At 48.8% G+C, this 18,512-nt stretch overlaps 1 protein-coding gene across 1 annotated transcript; it reads right to left on the minus strand.

The window, feature by feature from the left end:
* Positions 1-13,485: 13,485 nt before the first annotated feature.
* On the minus strand, positions 13,486-16,663 carry LOC116446092 (insulin). The gene is made up of 3 exons (XM_032113308.1): positions 16,591-16,663; positions 15,878-16,081; positions 13,486-13,628 (listed from the first exon to the last, which is right to left on the minus strand). The coding sequence occupies exons 1-3, from the start codon at positions 16,661-16,663 to the stop codon at positions 13,492-13,494; spliced, it is 414 nt and encodes a 137-aa protein (XP_031969199.1). The 3' UTR covers positions 13,486-13,491.
* Between the last annotated feature and the right edge of the window lie 1,849 nt (positions 16,664-18,512).

Consider the following 18,512-nt stretch of genomic DNA (forward strand, 5'->3'; position numbering starts at 1 on the left):
CAGCGGGAAGGTGGTGTGCAGGGATGCCATTTGCCTCTGAGCAGGAGCGCACCATGTCCTCTAAGGGTGTCTGTGTCTCATCCTCCAGCAAGGCATCCTTATACACCACTTTGCTCTGTCTGCACTTGGAAAACTCAGGGATCAACCGTAAAAATGTTTTGTCCTGCTCACAGGAGTATCAGTGGGAACTGGTCAGTCTGGCTGCATATCGCTGGATTCATGAGAGGAAGCCCGTGAGCTTTTAGTAAGTTCTTCTCCCCAAAAATCAGGACACAGCAGCTGTTTCTGAGATCCTCTCCATCAGCTTCAACAGAACAGCCATCACTGGGTGGCCAGTGGCAATGCCAGTGATGGGCTACGCCAGAGGTGACTGCAGTCTTTATATGCACCAGCATTCCCTTGGTGCTACTTCTTGGAGACCTTCCTCTTGGCCTTGCTGTGCAATCAGCTCAGAAAAGCTGCCCAGGTGATCAGGGTGGTATTTCCAACCCTCTGTCCCTACGGATGCAGCTCATACAGTTCAGATGCATTTGGAGGTGCATGGTTTGAGCACCCTTTCAATACTCTGCAGAAGATCAGACACAAGAGCCAGCTGCAAATACCACCATGGGATGGGTTACTTTTCCAAGTGCCCAAGGGAGCTGATGGCATGGGGCACAGAGGGTGATGCATTTTAGACAATATCTGTGGGGCCCTCGTTTGCCGCAGAGAGGTGGAGTGGTGCAGATATGTCTCTGTTGTGTAATTAATGGCTTTGAAAAAAAACCCCGAGCCTGTTGGCTAAGCCCGAATACCTCTGAGGGGTTCTGGAATCCCAGCTATGTATCTTTCAGGCGTTTCTTCCTCTTTTTTTTTTTTCCTTTCTTTTTGCATTGCTGCTGTGCTTCAGTGCTGGTCTTTGTTTGCAGCTCTCATTGTCTTCAGTCAGAGAGTTGGGTGGCAGCATCTCCTCCAGGCCAGGGCTTCACACCTTATCAGGGATCTCTTCTTCAAGCCGGGGCTTTTTTGGAAGGACAAATGTGCTGCCAGGCCTAGCAACTGATGCTCTCATGTGTTAGCTGAGCAGTGAAGACCCCAAAGTAGGATGTGGGGCTGGGGTCCCATGGACAGGGGACTGTGGACATGGGGACAAGGGGCAGCATGGGGCTCATGCAGAGCCTTCCTGTGCCGCTGCATCCACACATCACCTTGGGCAAGTCACTTAATTTGCCTCTGGTTTTCATCCCCATGCACCAGCTCATGACAGGGATAAGTCTGTCTCCTGTTGCCTTGTTGCCTTTGAGTCTGGAACTTCCAGCACCTACAGCTGGCAGGGGCTGTACGGGAGTTTGCAATAACTTACACTCCCACCTCATTCTCATTCCTGATGTGGGTGACACAGGGGCATCCTGTGCCCACCCATGCTGCCAGCATCCCCTCCGGACCACACTGCCCTTGCCATGGGTGATGGATGCCCAGGGGAGGGAAGAGGTGTGGGCAATTTGTTTTCTCGCTTAAACAAAACTCTGTCTCATAATCACAGCAAAGGAGGGGAGGCAACAGCTCTTGGCAAAGCAACTCACACTAAGTGCACTTCACTAGAAATGTTTATATTCTGCTGCTGAAAAATTCAGTGAGCGTGGCAATCATGTGGCATGGTGCTGGCAGAGCCAAGCTGGATATTGTGCCCTGAGCCAGGTCCCAGACAGGGTGGGCCTGGGGATGTCACCAGCTCATAGCTCTTTCACCTTCTAGGACAGGTGTATAGCTAGGGTTGGCATCTCCAAGTAGTGTCACAGGGCAAGTAGGTATAACACAATCCTGTGTGATGGGGAGGAGGGTTTTTTACGCTGCCAGCTGTGTTTCAGAGTGGCTCTGGTGAGAGAAGCAAAGATTTTGTAGAGATCCCAGCCCGTCTGGAGCAGGAGACCTCACACAGGGTAGGACCCTTGAGACTGCTAAGCTAATTACTAATTGCTTGGAAGGTAACCCTCCCCAAAAACCCGTGCATGTAAGCTTTTCAAAACAGCAGGTGGTATGCTTGCGTAGCACGTGCAGGCGTGTGTGTGTGTGTCCAAATGTATTTTTGGGCTGAGGGGGAAGCGAGTGCTTGTCTAAGTAGGTAGAGCCAAATGGCAGGTGATTCAGATGCTACCCCCTATTTCCGGCACCACTCTGGTGGTGTCACTTGAGTCCCTGTCTCTTCATCATCCAGAGATAACGGGCTCCAGAGAGGCCCTCTGTGAAGTCAACAGACAAAGGGTTAACTGGATTCCCAAGGCAGGTGGGAGCTCAAGTCAGACTGGGTGATATCGCAGACATGTTATTTGAAAAGCTAAGAAATTGTGGAATTCCTCACCTAATCCAACTTCCCCACAGTTTAAAGAAAGCTGCAGTGAAAGATATCACCCCAGCCAGGGGAGACCCCCCACGAGCACTTCCCTGCATAATCCATGTGTGGATAGGGGCGCCGTCAGCCACCTCCCGTGGTGCTGGGGTTCTAACCTCGGTGCGTGTGCTCCCGGTGGAGCTCATGGGATGCACACCCTCAGTGCCCTGGCCTGTATGAGCTGGAGGTGACTCCTGCACCCCTGTGCCATTGCGTGTGTGCCCTCCCCAACCCCACAGCAGCCCCTCTGCCTTTACCTGAGCCGATTGGAAGGACGCGCTGCTGAGGCAGTGGTAGCCAGAGAGTAATTAAAACACGTGAACAAACTTTCAATGGGACAACACAAAACTTACTGGAAATAGTGCATTTGACTTCAGCTGGTCCCAGTTTAGGGCATCCCTGATTATGAGAGGTGGCTGTAGTGAGCCCTTGTTGCTATGCAAGGACCTGGACCTGTCTAATGATCAGCAAGTGTAATGACAATGATGGAAATGGCATCCCTATTTCAAATCTGCCCACCTCTCCTCCCTTCATTTCTCCAGGTGGGTCTCTTGCTGAGCCATCTCAGTCCACCAGGTTGATCTTTGTGCTGAAGGAATTTTTGTTTTGCCTGAAAGTAAGTTGCAGAGATTTTTGTTCAGATTTTTTTTGCATTAAAGGCAACCATTTCAAATATGCAGAGATCACACGGGTGTTTTTTAGTCAAAACATGCACAGTAACCACAAGAGGTGCCAGACTGGAACAATCTCTTCTCCACAAACCTAATCCAAAGTGGAAAAAAATAAAAAAAATGTTTTCCAGAGATAGAATGAATTCCTTTGTCTCTACATGTGATACAAGGAGAGAGAAAAATCCTGCAATGGATAGCAGGCATCCCCTTTCCTTTTAGAGGAAGGTTGCTCTCCCTCCAAGAAACCTCAATGTCCAAGGTGGGGAGTTATTTCAGGCCAGACCTGCTGGGTGCTGCTCCGGGGCTCCTGTCATTGGAGATGATGAGTGCCTGCAATTGCTGATTCATATGAGCTGCTTCGATATCCCTTTCTGGGGGAACCTCACTGTTTCCAGTGAGTCAGCCCAGGGGCTTCGGGCTCGTTTGGGCAGGCTGAGTACTACCCTCGCTCACTAATTAACTTACATGAGCATCATCTCATATTTGTCTGAGTCACTGGGGTGTTTGAAGAGCTCCCATCCCAATTCCTTGAGACCCCACTCGCGTAGGGCAGCAGGTCCTGCCTTGCCCTACGCCAGAACCATCTAGGGGAGGGTGATATTCCTGGGGATGCCTCACTGATCCCCCCACGTGCAGTTGGGGTGCAAAACCGCTCTGGTGGCTGATGCTTCGTGGCCGCTTTCTCCCACCCACGGCCGCCCTCGCCGTTCCCAGAGACCCACATGAGAGCAGTAATAGCACTGTCGGGGTATACAAAGTAAAAGATGACTCACTGCTAAGCCTTTGCTCCCACCTTCGGGAGGCAACCAGATAGGGAGTAATCTCCTGGGGAAGGGGGGTGGAATTTAAGTCAGACTGATTTTTTTCCTGAAAACCTTTCATTTAGTCTAAACAACCAGCTTGGGATGTTGGCACTTGGCTTTTAAATTAAGCATGCTTTTCTGGGCACGATTCTGCCAGGATTCCAATGACTGGAGCCAGGTTCTGGTCATCAGATTGGAGCCCCAGATCCCTGCAGTAAAATGGGGAAACAGCCCTTGAGCTTCAGTAACTGCTTTGAAGGGTCTGCCCTGGCTGGTGGGTGACGCATGGGGGGTGAGATCCAGGGAATGGTGCTAGTTTGCAAGTGGGCTACGTGACCCGCACGAGGCCACCGAGAAAGCTGGGGCTGAGGAAGCCACTTCCACCATGCTTGAAGGGTTTTGGTGGTGGTTCCCATCTTCTGGGCTTCTCTTCTCCCTGCCACCACCACATGGCCTCTGGTTACCAAACATGCCAGCCTCTGTGACCTACCTCTCTCTGCCCACTGGTTTCCAGCACCAGGGTAGATCCTGTGGTGCTTTTGCAAGACCATCTAATGGGAGCAAGAAGCTCCTGAGGTCTTAAACCTGGGTGGTGTACAGAACTCCCTTGCAGGCAGCAGCAGCATCTCTGCATCCCAAATCCAGCTGCTCCAGGCACAGAATTAGCTATGGGGTGGGAGGTGGAGGTACAGGAGGCTGCAAGACCCACTCAGACCAAACAAAATGGGGCAGGTTGCAGGGGCAGGGTGTGGCAGTCAAGGGGAAGGGCACCACACCAGAGCTCCCACCACCCTGCAGGATGGAGTTCTCTCCTTCTTCTGCACCAGCCATCAGGTGTTGTCAAAACGGGGATTTGCAGTAGCGCATGTGGAGGATATTACAGACTAAGTCTGATTTTGGTAGGCTGCTCATATGTAAAATGGATTTTCTGAAAGCTTGGTTGTTCTTGCTGATTTCAAGTTAATCATTATAAAAGTCCATATGAATCACTGCTTGAGCCATTTTGCATTGCCTTTTTCTCTCTATTCCTTCATTGAACCTGTCATAGGATTTGCCCTTCCATCTTCATGAAGGCTTCCCAGTCCCAGTTTACCGTGAATGAGACAGGCTCAGCTTTTGAAAGAGTCACCCACATCACAAGCAAGTGCTGTCCTTCCTCGCAGATTTATTTTGAGTAACTATAAGCTGGAAATACCAGGCTGTCTTGGGTCAAGGCATCTCCACCTAAAAGCTGGGACCAAATAACAGCACATGGCAGAGCTGGTGGGACAGACAGTGTCTTCTGTTGCAGAGCTGCAGGAGATCTCTCCTGACCAGGGAGGAAGATTTAATTGGAAAGCAACTGCAGGCAGGAGGGAACATTTCCTTCTTATGGATTTATTCTCCACATTTGATCCTGGCTTTGGGAAGGGAATAGTAAAATCAACAGGCTGCCTGGGCTGGTGGCAGGGTTCACTGCCACATCTCAGCTGTGATGGGGTATGGCTGCAAAAGGGGGGATTTAAGCAGAGACCTTCTCTGGCCTTGGCTCTGTTCCACTGAACGCGTGTCATCTTCCATTGATTCAAACCCTACAAATCTTTTCTGCTGGCAGCTGGACTGTTCCTCTGAGTAGCTGCCTCTTGACCACCAAACACCAAACACCACTCCAGGCCACATCTCAGAAGGCATTTGGCCACTGTGCACCATCCAGACTCTTCTCACAACCATCATCTTGGTTGCCACCAAGTCTCTCTCAACTTTTTTTTTTCATATATGTAGAGCCAGCTTCCTTGCTCTCTAGTAGAAAAGCACGTTTCAGGCAGGTTAGGTCATTCCTGCTGCTCTTTTCTGCTTCTTCCCCCAGCTCCCTTTCATCCCTGATGTATTTAGGGGTGAAAATGTGTCCCATTGTCTTTTATCAGGCTTGCAATAGGGTTTGCATGCGGTGTTAATCAGCCTGCGGTGGTGCTTACCATGCACAACACCTTCCTAACACTCAGTGCTTTGCTTTCCCCACTTAAACCTCACCCTGCAAGTGATTTAATGGCATTTATCTCATCCTCATCAGAATCCTCTCATGGGCTTGTCCTAACACAATCCAGAGACACCTGACTTTGTTACATAGCTTTTAGTTATTGATCTGCTTAGAGAGGAGTTGCAAAATTGCCCATTGGTGCTTGAAGAGCCTTCATTTAAAAATCTGTGGAATCCACATGGTTAGGGGAGGACCAGGCATGAGTCTTTGATGGTGTGCATTTGGAAAACTAATTATATTTCTAATGTTGTGAGTGGAGAGCCCCCACCACCACTCAGGCATTTCATGGAGAATAATTTAGACCCTTTCCCTAACATAAGAGACTGTTACAGATATTGCCACATGTTAAGTCTTTAATTCACTAAAGTAATACAAATTGCTCTGTGTGGCCTAAATTCAAATGAAGATCTGGTTAAAATGCTCATTTGGTGGGCAGAGCCAAGCCTGAGCTTCCCACAACTCCCAGCCCACAGATTGCCTCCTGATTCCAGCACCTATGTGAGGCACAAGGACAGTTGCTTTGGAAAGAAAATGCTATAGGGGTGATTCCTTCCAAACTGAGATGCAGCAATGACTTCACTTCGAAAGCCCAAAGCCCAAAGTTAGGAGCCCAAAGCCAGAACTGAGTGAATGGGGGGCTCTCACTGGGCAGCTTAGAACAGGCTGCAAAATTCCCCAAGCCTAAGAGTCTCAAGCATGTCTCTCACTGTGGATCCTCATCTCTAGCTCATCCAGTACCCGAGGTCTCCAGGACGGTTCATGGCAGATTCCTTTCCCCATCCTCTCACAGCTGAGCATCACCAGGCTGGCAGCTGAGCCAGGGAGAACCTTTGTTTCAGCACCCTATCACTCCCACCTTGGATTTAGTACATTTTCTCGGCACTTCCCAAGCTGTCCCTGCGCATCCTGAAGCTCTGAGCACTCCCTCTGCTGGCTGTAGCATCATTTCGTGACCCTCATTAAGGCCTCAACCCGGTGAGGAGGTGCTGGCTGGGGTAATGGCTGTCCCCAATAACAGAATAGCTGGTCGAAGTTGTGGCATGGCCAAGGAGGAGGACCACGATCCCATAAAATGCGGTGTGTGGGAGCGAGGATTTGAGCACCAGCCCCGTGGCAAAGCTGGGTGGGGAGATGTCCCAGCTTTGACACATTAATGTTTCCATTCAGGACATACATCTATGCTCAGGCAGCCCTTCAGCACCAGGGCGAGCCACAAGAGCCCAGGGTGTTGTTGGACAGCACAGGCTCTTTGCAGCTGGAGGTTATTGCAGACCTAAACCTTGGCATGCTCAAAAAGGTGATTAGTGACTTGAAAACACAGGCCCATGTGACCCACCACAGGTCATAGGGCCCTGCTACATCAGAGGAAGTGCTGGGCCGAGAGCACAGAAAGGAGGTGGACTGCAGGGTGACAGTGAGCTGGTGCTGAGGGTGCCCTGGCCTGTGAGAGCCAGTCTGGTGGCCCCAGCTTCAAGAGCCAGGAGGTTCAGAAAGGCAACCAAACTCTTCCTTGAAGAAATACTACCTTTAAACAAAGAGAAGAGCAAGACCAGCATCAGCAACCCCACTCATCACCACTGCAGGTCTCTGGCTATGCCAGGAGCAGTCTGTGAGTTGACAGGCAGTTTGTTTTCATTGCTCCAGCCACCTCCTTGCTGCCCCAGCTCTGCTGGTCCCACGGCCCTGGTGCAAAATCTCACTCCAGCATCACATCTTCAGGGAGTTTTTCTCCAGCACTGTCTGTATTTATCAGTTTTTCTCCCCCATTTTTGCGGGTCCCCGGTGGCCCTGCCACCGTGCCCTGCCCTAGACGGTGCTGCCAGGCTGCTGCAGGCAGGGGTGAGGGATCCAGTTGTGGGCTGACCTGCGCTCCATCCCCTGGCAGCAGCTGGGACTGCAGGAGAAGGGAAAGCCATCGCAGGAATCTGGCTTTGACAGATTCCCAACATTTTTGTGTTGCCCTACTTCAGTGACAGCGCCACGGATAATTGCTGTGCTCTGAACAGATATGTGAAACCTCGGGATCTTTTCCAGGTTGTGAGACTGTGAAGCCCAACAGGAGAGGATGAATTCTTCAGGAAAGGTTCCGGAAACTAAAACTGCACAGGCTAAAGGGGGAACTTGGGATATTAAAGCCTTTTTGGAGATGAAGAAGGCAGTGATGTGAGGTTAGCGAGGTACAAGGCAACTGGCTTGAAAGTTGCTCCCAGTCCTGTGTTCTTAAATGGGATGCACAGAGAAACGGGGCAGTCAAAGCAACAGCTCCACAGGGTGAGGAAGGGCAAGCATCTTGAGAATGATATCTGGGCTCTGTAGTCAAAACCATAAAGCAAAAACGGGCATGATGTCAGTGCTCTGTGCTGCTCACTGTTCCTGGGGTGAGGTCAGGGATCTGGCAGGGCAAAAGAGCTGCTGCTGGAGCAGTGCTTAACAAGAGGGACTTCAGCCTTTGGTGGTCCTCCCACAGGCTTAAGGCATAAGCCAGGCTGAGCCCGATGACCCCTGTGCACCCTGAATGCATGAGCTGAAGGGTGACCTCGTCCCCTCCCTGTCACTGCTTCCACAGCTGACAGAAGCACTCATGGTTTGGTGAGCCAAAATGCAGTGGGAACGGAGGTTTGCACATCGGATATCTGCCTCAGAACACCTGCACCAGGACTAGGACTGAAAAATAACCTGTCCATGTTTCATCAGAATTTCATGGGATCTGGTTTTTTCCTTATTTGGGGTTGAAATACATTATTTCAGGAAAAGGTGCCAGCTTTTGGAGAAATTGTGGCCAAGTTTAGGCTGCAGACATACTGAAAAAACAATTTCAGAAGCAGGAGAGGAGCAGGCTGTGGTGTGCAACCTGGGCGTGCTTTGACTAGGTCTTGGTCTTTTTCACTGTGATTTCTTTTTCTTGCCACTAAAATCAGTAGAAGCCCAGGGGCCCAGAGAGCATTTATTTCTGGTAAGTTTTTAAAATCCACCCAAATACATAGGAAAAGCTTGAAACTTGGGTGTGCAAGACCTGCTGGCAGGCAAGTCTGCAGAGCCAGGACACTGCTGGGTCTCAGTCTCCAAAGTGGAGGAGGTTTCTGATAAGGGGAAAAAAGGGTAGAATTTTTTCCATTGAAACTTCCACAGAATGGTTTCTCGTCAGTGTAGGGTGGGTGGTGTCATTTATATTTGATTTTCCGTTTTCTGATTAGAAAAGAGGAAGCTGCATTATTTTCTGACAAAAAGTTACATTTCAGAAGTTGGCAGTTATGTAAAACATCCCCACTGCCAAAATCCAGCATTACAAAGCCTAAGTAACAACAACCTGGAAATCAGAAGCCAAATTTATTTCTGTTATCCATTTTCTTCCAAAGTCTGAAAACATTTGTGGGAAATTTTAGTGTAAGCAACCACATGCATTCTGGAGATCCTGGCAAGCCTGGCATATACCAGGCATGAAAAAAATTAAAAAAAAAAAAGAGTGGTGTTCTGGCTGTCTTTTTCAGCAACAGAAAGGAGGTTGGAAGAGCTCAGGCCGTTTGTCCACTTTTTCTTGACAGTCCTGAAGATGACTGGGAATGGAGGGAAAGGATTGAGGGATGGGGGGAAATGATTGAGGCTCAGACCATTTCCTCGTGTGCTCCTATGGGCTTGCTTCGCTTCCCGTTATTGTCCTGCATCTGCTTCTGCCTGGTCTGCCCAACAGGACTGGGGGACATGTGAGAGCCAGCCTGGCATTGGGCTTGGAAAAAACCAGCCTCCTTCCTCCCCACAGCATGCAGGAATAATTCAGCCAGAGACAATGTGCTGGCATTGACTTTCCAGATCAATTTAGAGCCTGACCTAAAGTTTTCTTCCTGCCCAGAGTGAAAGGAGAAGGAAGAAAGACTATTTTTTGTTCAAGATAGGTGTCTTTAGTGAAGTTGGTCTAAATCAGAGTGAATTTGAGGTCTTAACACTGAATCTGCTTAGTGCATGCTTTCCAACTCAAGTCACTGCTGCAAGTCTGTTATTAGGGCATCACTCTGCAGATAAGAAGAGAGGCTGTAAGCAGGTTTAAAATATCCTAAAATGCTAATAAGATGGTTAAAAAGAAATAAATCCCAGGGTATAGTCTGACTGTTTCTTAAAGTGAATCTCTTAAGCTCCCAGAGTAATAGAGAGCTCTCTAGCTGTGGTTTCCCGGAAAGGAAATAATACAGCCGGATTAGCTCCGGGAAAGTGGCAGCTTTCCCTTCCTCTCCAGATAAGCTGGAGCAGCACAGCCCATCCAGCAACCTGGAGGACACGATCTGCCACCCTGTCACCAGGGGCCCGATGGTCAGCGCCCTGCAGAGGCTCCCCTCCATCCCCATTTCTGTGCACATCACTGCCCTTTCCTCGAAACCGTAGTGCTGCCCTTTTGGATGAGGGTTCACGCACGTGGCAGACAGGGGCAACTCTGGTCCTTTCTTTTCTAGGCAGTGTTAACAACTCAGCAGCCCAAAGAATTTGCCTTGCAATCCCCTCTGCGGCTCAGCTTTCTATTCTCTATTCAAGCAGCATGAATGAACCGAAGCCTTTATTTGCATTCTCTTCAAATTGCCCTCCACCACGAGCATGAGACCTTTGGAAGTTTGTTGCAAGAGTAGCAGAGCCAAGATATTTTAGTCAGGCATGATGCCCCACCACTACCGCAAAAATCACTTCAGAGCAACTGCTGAGTCAGAGTAAAGGGGGCTGGATGCATTTGCTTCCCAAAGATCACAATGCAAAGCCTGGCAAGAGAAGGAACAGGGAGGGAGGTCAACGGATGCGGCATTCCCTGTCCTTGAGTCATTTCTCCTGCAGGAATTCATAAGATCTGGCATCTCCCAAGCATGTCTGAGAAGAGGGAATGGCCTGAGCAAGGGCACAAGGATTTGAGGGAGGGTTTATAAAGAAATTTCCTCCTGGACCACCATTAAAGATGTCGGTACAGACCTTAAGGACACCCATTCTTGGGTTTGGGTGGGGTAGGGGGCTAAAGCTGCCTGCCCTGCCACAGCACAGGGTCAGCAAGCCAGCAGCATCACATTTGCAAGCCAGGGAGCCATGTGCTCCAGTGTGGAAAATGCAGAGGGTTGCCTTCAGGCTTCCTTCCCTGGAGTTCCAGAAAAAGGGGAGAAAGTACCTTTGTTCTCCTTTGGCCTTCACCTTACCGCAGCTTTTAAAAAGTGAAGAGCTGGCCCTTTATGTTATTTTCAGTTCTGGAAAGCAAAGGTAGAATTTTTTTTTTTTTTTTTTTTTTTAGGCTTCCTACAGTTTGAAAACGGATGCAGTATTTTCTCCTGTGCCTCCTGGAGAGCAGCGTAGCTCACCGTAGGCCACTCATCTCCAGGACAGCTCTTGCTGTGGGGAGGAAGGGAGCAACAGCACCTGCATGTGCTCTGCAGAGAGCTCAGACAGCTTGGGTCCCTAAAGCTGACATGGGGCCATCCGTCCCTCCCTGACCTTGGTGGTCACCTTCTGAAATCTTTCAGCAGAAGCAAAAGTGTCCATCCTAGAGTAGCCCAGAGCCTGGTGGTTGGCTTGGGGTCTTGGGCAATTGGATGCAGAGGATGAAGAGCAGGCACCTGAACCTTCAATGTCCCTTCATCCTTTCAAATCCTGCCTTGCTAAAACCAGTCCGGTCCTGTGGGGAGTGCTGACTTTGATGAATCAACATTTTCCAGCAGAAAAAGTGGCATTTGCAATTTCCCAACAAGTCCTAATTGAGAGCTCTCAGAAAAAGCAAACAAACAAAGGATCAGACCAAACAATGGCAGAGGACAGGAAATGAGCTGGGCATCTCTGAAGAGCTGTCCTCACCCGAGCAGAGCATCGCTGCCAGGGCAGGAGTGCCAGCAGATAAACAGGGCTCTGCCAGATGGAGGAACCACCATGGCTGGATGTCCTTTCCCTCCAGAACATACAAGCAGACCTGAGCATCTGCCTTTTGGATCAGGGTGGTGTCTCCTGGATGGATGGGATTGCTTGTGCTTGGCTGCATGCCTGAATATGTTGGTGGCCTTACCATGAGCAATAGCTCTGCAATTTTGTTGGGTTTTTTCTTCTTTTTTGCAGTAACACTTGTCCTGATCTCATGGTTCACCAGGACAGGTAGGAGAATTGCTTCTAGGGAGTCCCCTCTAGAAACCACTGGAGTTATACACTGTGAGGTTTGGTGGGAGCCAAGCAGCTCAGAAACAGAATATGTCTTGCCATGCTTTCACAACTGCAAGATTTTGGTCTGAAGCTGCTTGTCACAGTTGAAAGCTTTGCTGCTAGGAATGTTCAGTGGGGCCTGGCAGAAAGGGTGATGGAGAGGGATGGAAGGGTGGTCAGGGGGAGCAGGACTGGCTGAGTAGCACTGATGTGGCACCTGCAGGAGGAGGCCCCTGTCTTGGGCTTTTGAATGCACTGAGGGAATTTGTATGCAAGGTCACCACAGGGAATCATGAGTGCTTTCTGATTTCATTTTTTATGTCTGTATCTCCTTTTCAGCAGCTGCTCCAGCTGCTCTTCCAGCCTTTCAGTTTGCAGTGGTTTGGCCAGTTTTGTGCTCATGATAGGATTGGGAGTAATGCATCCAGGCAGGGATGAGATGGCAGCTTCCATCTGTGCAGCTCCACTGGAGGCAGTCGGAACTGGTTTGGGAAATGAGGCTGTTAAAACCACAGGCTCCTCTCAGACCAGCTTTCAAAATCTGCCACCAGCAAAATGCAGCCCTGGCTGCTGCTGTCACCTCTGCCAGGCTGAGCCCGTCCCGCAGAGCCCCTCTGCATGGTTTTTTGCCATAGACTGCCACGGGAGTCCCTCGGCAGAGGGAACACAGCCCTTCCCTACACACTGGGACACTCTGGCCAGCTCGAACTGCTGTGGCAGCTTTTCCTCAAAGAAAGTGGCAATTTTGGGGCCAGATATTTGAAAGAGGTTTGCAGCAGCAGGAGCAGGGATACTGCCCAGCACATGGGCAATAGATTCAAAACTCCTTCTGGACTAAATCCACTTTCAGTACATGGCTTGTCATATCCTTGTGAACAACAAGCACATCCCACAGCAGGGACTCTCCCTGGGCCTCCCACAAGCAGAAGTGGGAACTAGACTCACTTTCTAAATTGGCCATGGTGGTCATCCATGATTTTTCTGAGTACAATGAATAGGTGACATAATTCTTTGCTTAATCTCTACTGTTTCCATTATGTAGCTGAGGAAGTTCGGTCTCCAGCTGCCTGGCTATATTTGGGCTGTGAACTGCAGGAAGTTGATCAGCATGACATTGTTACAGATATTCCCCTGTAATGTTTCCCTAGCGAGAAAAGTCTTGTTCAAACCTCTCTGCCTTCTCCTGCTCATTCTCCAAGCACTGGGGGTGCCAGATGCTCTATATACCTGCTCCAAAGCTGCTCCCTCCCTTGCTCCCATGGAGTTCATTTGTGTGGCAGAAGGATAATGTGAAGTTATGGCTGAAAACTGCCTTACCCAAGCATGGACACTGACACTCTAAAGCAGACAAAAAGATGTGGACGCAGGAACCAGCACAGTCCTTCCAATAGATCCACAACATTTATTCAATTGCTTCGACGATGCAGTAGCGTAAGCGCGTGTTTCTGCCCGCGGCCCGCGAGCTCCCCAGCGCCGGCCCTGCTGCTAATCGCAGTAGTTTTCCAGCTGGTAGAGGGAGCAGGTGTTGTGGCAGCATTGCTCAACGATCCCTCGCTTCACTTTCTCAAACTCCTCCTGCTGGAAGGGCAGCTCTCCCAGCTCACCGTGCAAGGGACCGCTCACTGCCAGGGAAGAAGAAGTGAAGTTGTGGGACATCGCACAGCATCAGCCCCGGCTCTTGAGCCCTGCAGACATCCCCTTAGCAGGCACCAGATTTTTAATCCAGAGTTGGTTGGAAAATGGGAAGGAAGTTGCACAGGTTTCCCCAGGTTGATGCTGCTTGTAGCACCTGCAAGCTCCCTGTTTCCTCTCCCAAAATAATCCTGTGGTGTTCAGAAGATGCCGAGTGGCTATTGGCAGTGTGAGGGGCAAAGAAACACAGGGGCTTTATTGGGGAAGACGTGCGGAGAAGAAGAGAAACTCTGCACCCTCCGTGGGGTGAGCAGCTAGTAAGTAAGATAATAAAATGGGATTGTCTGCTCTAGAGAGAAGAGTTTGGGATTGCAGCACCCTTTAGGCAGTTACCCACTCTTCTGGGAGCCAGGGCAGACAACTGGGATGTTCATGGGGTTGCAGGGACAGTCCAGTTCTGAGGCCGGGTGCATTTCCCAGCTGTTCCTGAACAGCCTGATGCAGTTGGCTGCCTGGATATAGCCTCAAGCTGACAGCAAAAGCATTTGTGTGGGTCTGTGTTCCCAGCTGGGGGCAAGTTTTTAGAAGCAAGGATAAATTAGGGTATTTGGACACAGATAAAACTCAACAGAATGTCTTATTTGCTGGTGAGAACTTGAAAACTTGTGCATAGATCTGTTCAGGTTTTAGTTGCCCAATGAAAATATGGAAAATGGCAAATAAATCACTGATTTTTTCCTGCAGGAAAAAATCCCTGACAACAAAGAGAAAATGCCTGGAAAGTGAGAATGAGATGTGGTTTCTAGGGCAATACAAGTACAGTACAAGATGCAAAATCCCCAAGCCCCCAAAGCGTGAGGCAATGAACAAGGCACAAGAGTAACACAAAATCATTATGCTAGTGTGCTAGAAGGGAAATTTGGGAAAAATTTAGTCTAATGTTAAGTAGAAGAGGAAATAGCTAGTCAATGTTTTGTGATTTACTTGTCTTCATCCTTTGAGCCAGCTGTGAGCAGACTGTAAACATAACCAGATTGTGTGACAAAGAGGTGGTGGCTCAGGCAAAAGTCCTGAAAGAAGAGGTGGAAAATCCTCAAATACTTCCATTCTATTTGGCACGATGAAATTCTCTGTACAGTATCTAGGTAATTTGGCTGATGCAACCTCCAACCCATTTGTGGTGGTCTCCAGAAATTAATAATCAGAGAATGGAGTAAATGACATCCTGAACAAATCATGGCAAGCCCTCTGCTACGGCATTATCTTGTTTCACCTTACAATGACCCCTAAGGCTATTTCGCAGGATGGTTGCATACACAGGAGAAGGAATTGGACATGAATGAAGACAGCACTTGATGGGAAGAGAAATGGTGGGAGAGATGTATAGTAGTCAGAGGAGGTTAAAGGTTGATCTTGAAACAAAAGGATTGAGATGGATGTGATTTGGGCAGGGGTCTCTTCTGCATCTATTCACAGTCTTGATTAGAAGCTTGGAAGGCAGAATGTTCAATGTGCTTCTCCAGGCCTTATCAGTCAGCAACATGTAGACAAATGCAGAACAACTTGCATGTTTAGACATCTAGAAAATATGACCTAAGAAGGTAGTAGGGTTGTGTAGCTGAGGAGAGCTTAAAACTAGACATGGGAACAGTATTCAAACATTTTGAAAAGCAATCATAAAGATGAAAGGACTAGGCTCTTCCCCATGTCCACTATTGAGAAAACAAGAAATCATTTACAGCAAGGGATGTTCAGGTTGGATATTGGGAAGAAACACTCAGGAAGAAGGTCAGTTAAACTTGGGAATGGGCAGCTCTAGAAGGCAGAAGAAGCTTTCTCTCTGGAGGTTTTTATGAATGCACTAGAAAAACATGGCTAAGAAAGAGAATGGGGACAACTGATCCTGTCTTGGGGCAGAAGGAATCTTCTTGAGTTCCTCCCACTTTTATTTTCTTTGAGTACTCCCAGGCTGGTGTAACGGCTGCACAAAGAAATAGATGAGTTTGAGCTTTCAGGCACAATTCCTTTTGCCTCATAAATCCTCTCCCCCTGCCTGCCCTCTCATCTGCCTTTTTAACCTGAAGAGCTTTTCACTGGCAATGTGACGCTGTTGGTATGCCAAAGGTATTCCTGGCATTCCCCGTGGTAAGGACATTCCTGGTGTCACTGTCAAACACAGGCGGTTCTTGCATCTCGCATCACATAGCACGCGGCTGCTCTCACGGTCAGCCCGACTTACCTAGAGGCTGCTCAACATCCCGCCGGGCTTTGGGTTGGTAGAAGAAGCCCCGCTCCCCACACACCAGGTATAGAGCCTCCACCAAGTGGGAGCCACAGAGGTGCTGGCTGACAGCTGCGTGGCTGCTCCCGGGGCCAGAAAGGGCGAGCAGGGCCAGGAGAGGCAGCGATCGGATCCAGAGAGCCATGGTGGGCAGGGTGAGGCCTAGGGGTAAGAGGCAGAGGAGACACAGGAGAGTCTAGGAGGTAAAAATAGGTTGAAATCAAGCATTTTATGACTTTCAGCTCCTCAGACAAGGAAATGAGACCAAGGTAGGTGATGGACCTTCTAGTTTGAGAAGGAAGGAGAGCTTCCTGCATCAGGCTTTACAAGTGACAGTAAATGGCTACTGACTATAACCATAAGTCCATCTCCATGCTCCATCAGTCTCAGACTCCCTGCTGTCTTGCTTCAAAAGGCTGGAAGAACCATCCCACCAATCCCTATAGCGTACATGCCCTTGACAGCCAAGATCAGCAGACCCCTTCAGGGGAAAAACCCTCTCTGCCCAGTCAGAATGGGCTGTAATGTGTGATGATGGCCCAAAACCAGCACAATGTGCTCAAAGACCTCATTTTCCTGGGTCGATGAGCCACACTTGTCGCCACCTGCTACGTCAACTTAAGACAGGTCTGAAAAGAGGTAGAAGGTGAAAGGGAGGCAGTCTGACTTACCCAAGAGGTGGCAGCAAGAGGTGGAGAGAAGTTCGGTCTGAGGGATGAAGATGGTTGGTAGTAATGTCCCCATTCTCTCCTTCCCATATTTATATGCTTTACGTTAGCCCAAGTGACACAAGAGCTACCATAAGCCCCACCTACTTGATGACACTCTAGCCAAAATTTTTGCTACTTGTGCAAATTAATTTCCCTCTGCGCAGCATCCACAGGTCTTTATGCAAGTTAAGACAGAAGCAACTGTTTGCAGTTTCCATCTCATTTAGTCCGCTCTTCTCGCTTCCCTGAAGCTCTGTCCTGAGCCATCGGTGACCCTTTTAGCAGGAGATAATGGTGCTATTACAGCTGCAATGATTACTAATGAGACTAATGCTGGCAATAGACACTGTTGGCATTGAGGTGGTTCAACAGCTGTTTCTAAAATGTAAAATTAAAAGCAAACATGTTAATCTGTTTGATTTATATCACCTTGGAAAGTATGCAGCAATGGGACCAAGTGGTTGGTGAAATCATGCTACTGTCAGGTGTTAGGAGAAAGAAAACACATTATTGTGCGGAGGCTCACTGGCCACGCGGTGCACAGCAAGAGACACGCGTCCACTGCTTGGGCAGGGGGAGGAATAACATCTGCATTTTGCAGGAGACCTTGGGTGGTCGTTTTGGCTCAGCACAGGTCCAGAGTTTGAGCATTTGGAATTGTGTACGTGAAAAAAAAATAAGCCTTTTCCCCTTCTCCCCCTTCTCCTTCACCTTCCCCTTCAAATTCCTGTTTGGGATTAAGCAGAGTAAAGGCTCAGTCACTGCCATTTGCAGCTGAGAGCTCTGAGTAACTCAGGTCTTTCCTCTGGGGCTCTGTCCAAAGTGGTGTCTTCACCACCAAGAAACGTTTCTGGTAAATCCCTGCGAAAACAAGGAGATATCTGATTATCTCCATTCTGGCTGGTAAGTTTGCTTTTAAAAGGAGATGGTGGGTCAGGAGTGGTCCACCGGCTTTTCTGGATCTGATTTTGGCAACAGATCTAGCTCTTGCTCTTTTTCACAACATTATCCAATTTTTGAGTACCTTTGTGCTCAACTTTTCTGCCACCAATAGCGAGCCTGTACTTTTTCCTGCTAAAAGTATACTTTCTTTTTCTTTTCTCCTTTTATTTATTTTTTCTGCCTGAAAAGGCCTATTTTAAATGCTGGGGATGAGATAATCTTCAAACTTCCCAGTGCTCCAACTTTTGAGACTGCAAGTGCTGAGCACCACTGAGTAGGAGACATTTTCATCTGTTCGAACTCTCTTGCTTGTTTAACTTAGAATAAGCCTCGTTCTCCATACACAGGATAAATCAGAAGGAAGTTCACCGAAATCAACGCAATGCCTTGAGATTCGAACCAGGCCTTTGATTCCTTGAATAGTCAGAGCAATTCTGTCCATCAACACTTAGGAGGTAGGAAGTGCCATATGCCCCTGTCACGGCTTTGAGTGTGAAGTATCATATGTTTGCTAAGTGACTGTGATTGCAAAAACGCTTGTGAGAAGCGCTAAATCTCCGATGAGCGCACAGGGACGGAACCCATTTGCTCAAACGGATGCAAGACAAGGTTATCAGTTACATCCCCTGCCATGTCGGTCTTTCAGCCCCCTGCTAATAAATCCAAGTTGTGATGCTCAACTACAGTTAATAGCATTTCTGCACAATGTGTAACATTATCTCTGCCTCTCTTCCCCTCAAAAAAGATACTGGATGTACTTGAATGACCTAGTGGTATACCCATGAAGAGGGACTCAGGTTTCAGCAAGATAGGAGTTCAGGGAATTCACTTACTGAGACCTTACTGCTGGTTAAAGATGGGGAGTTAGCAGCTACATAGGATAAGACCTGCCATTTTACCCCGGCTGAAGTAGGTTGCCAAAGCCAGGAGGAGAAGTCTTG

Source organism: Corvus moneduloides, chromosome 6, assembly GCF_009650955.1.
Source record: "Corvus moneduloides isolate bCorMon1 chromosome 6, bCorMon1.pri, whole genome shotgun sequence".
Lineage (NCBI taxonomy): Eukaryota > Metazoa > Chordata > Aves > Passeriformes > Corvidae > Corvus > Corvus moneduloides.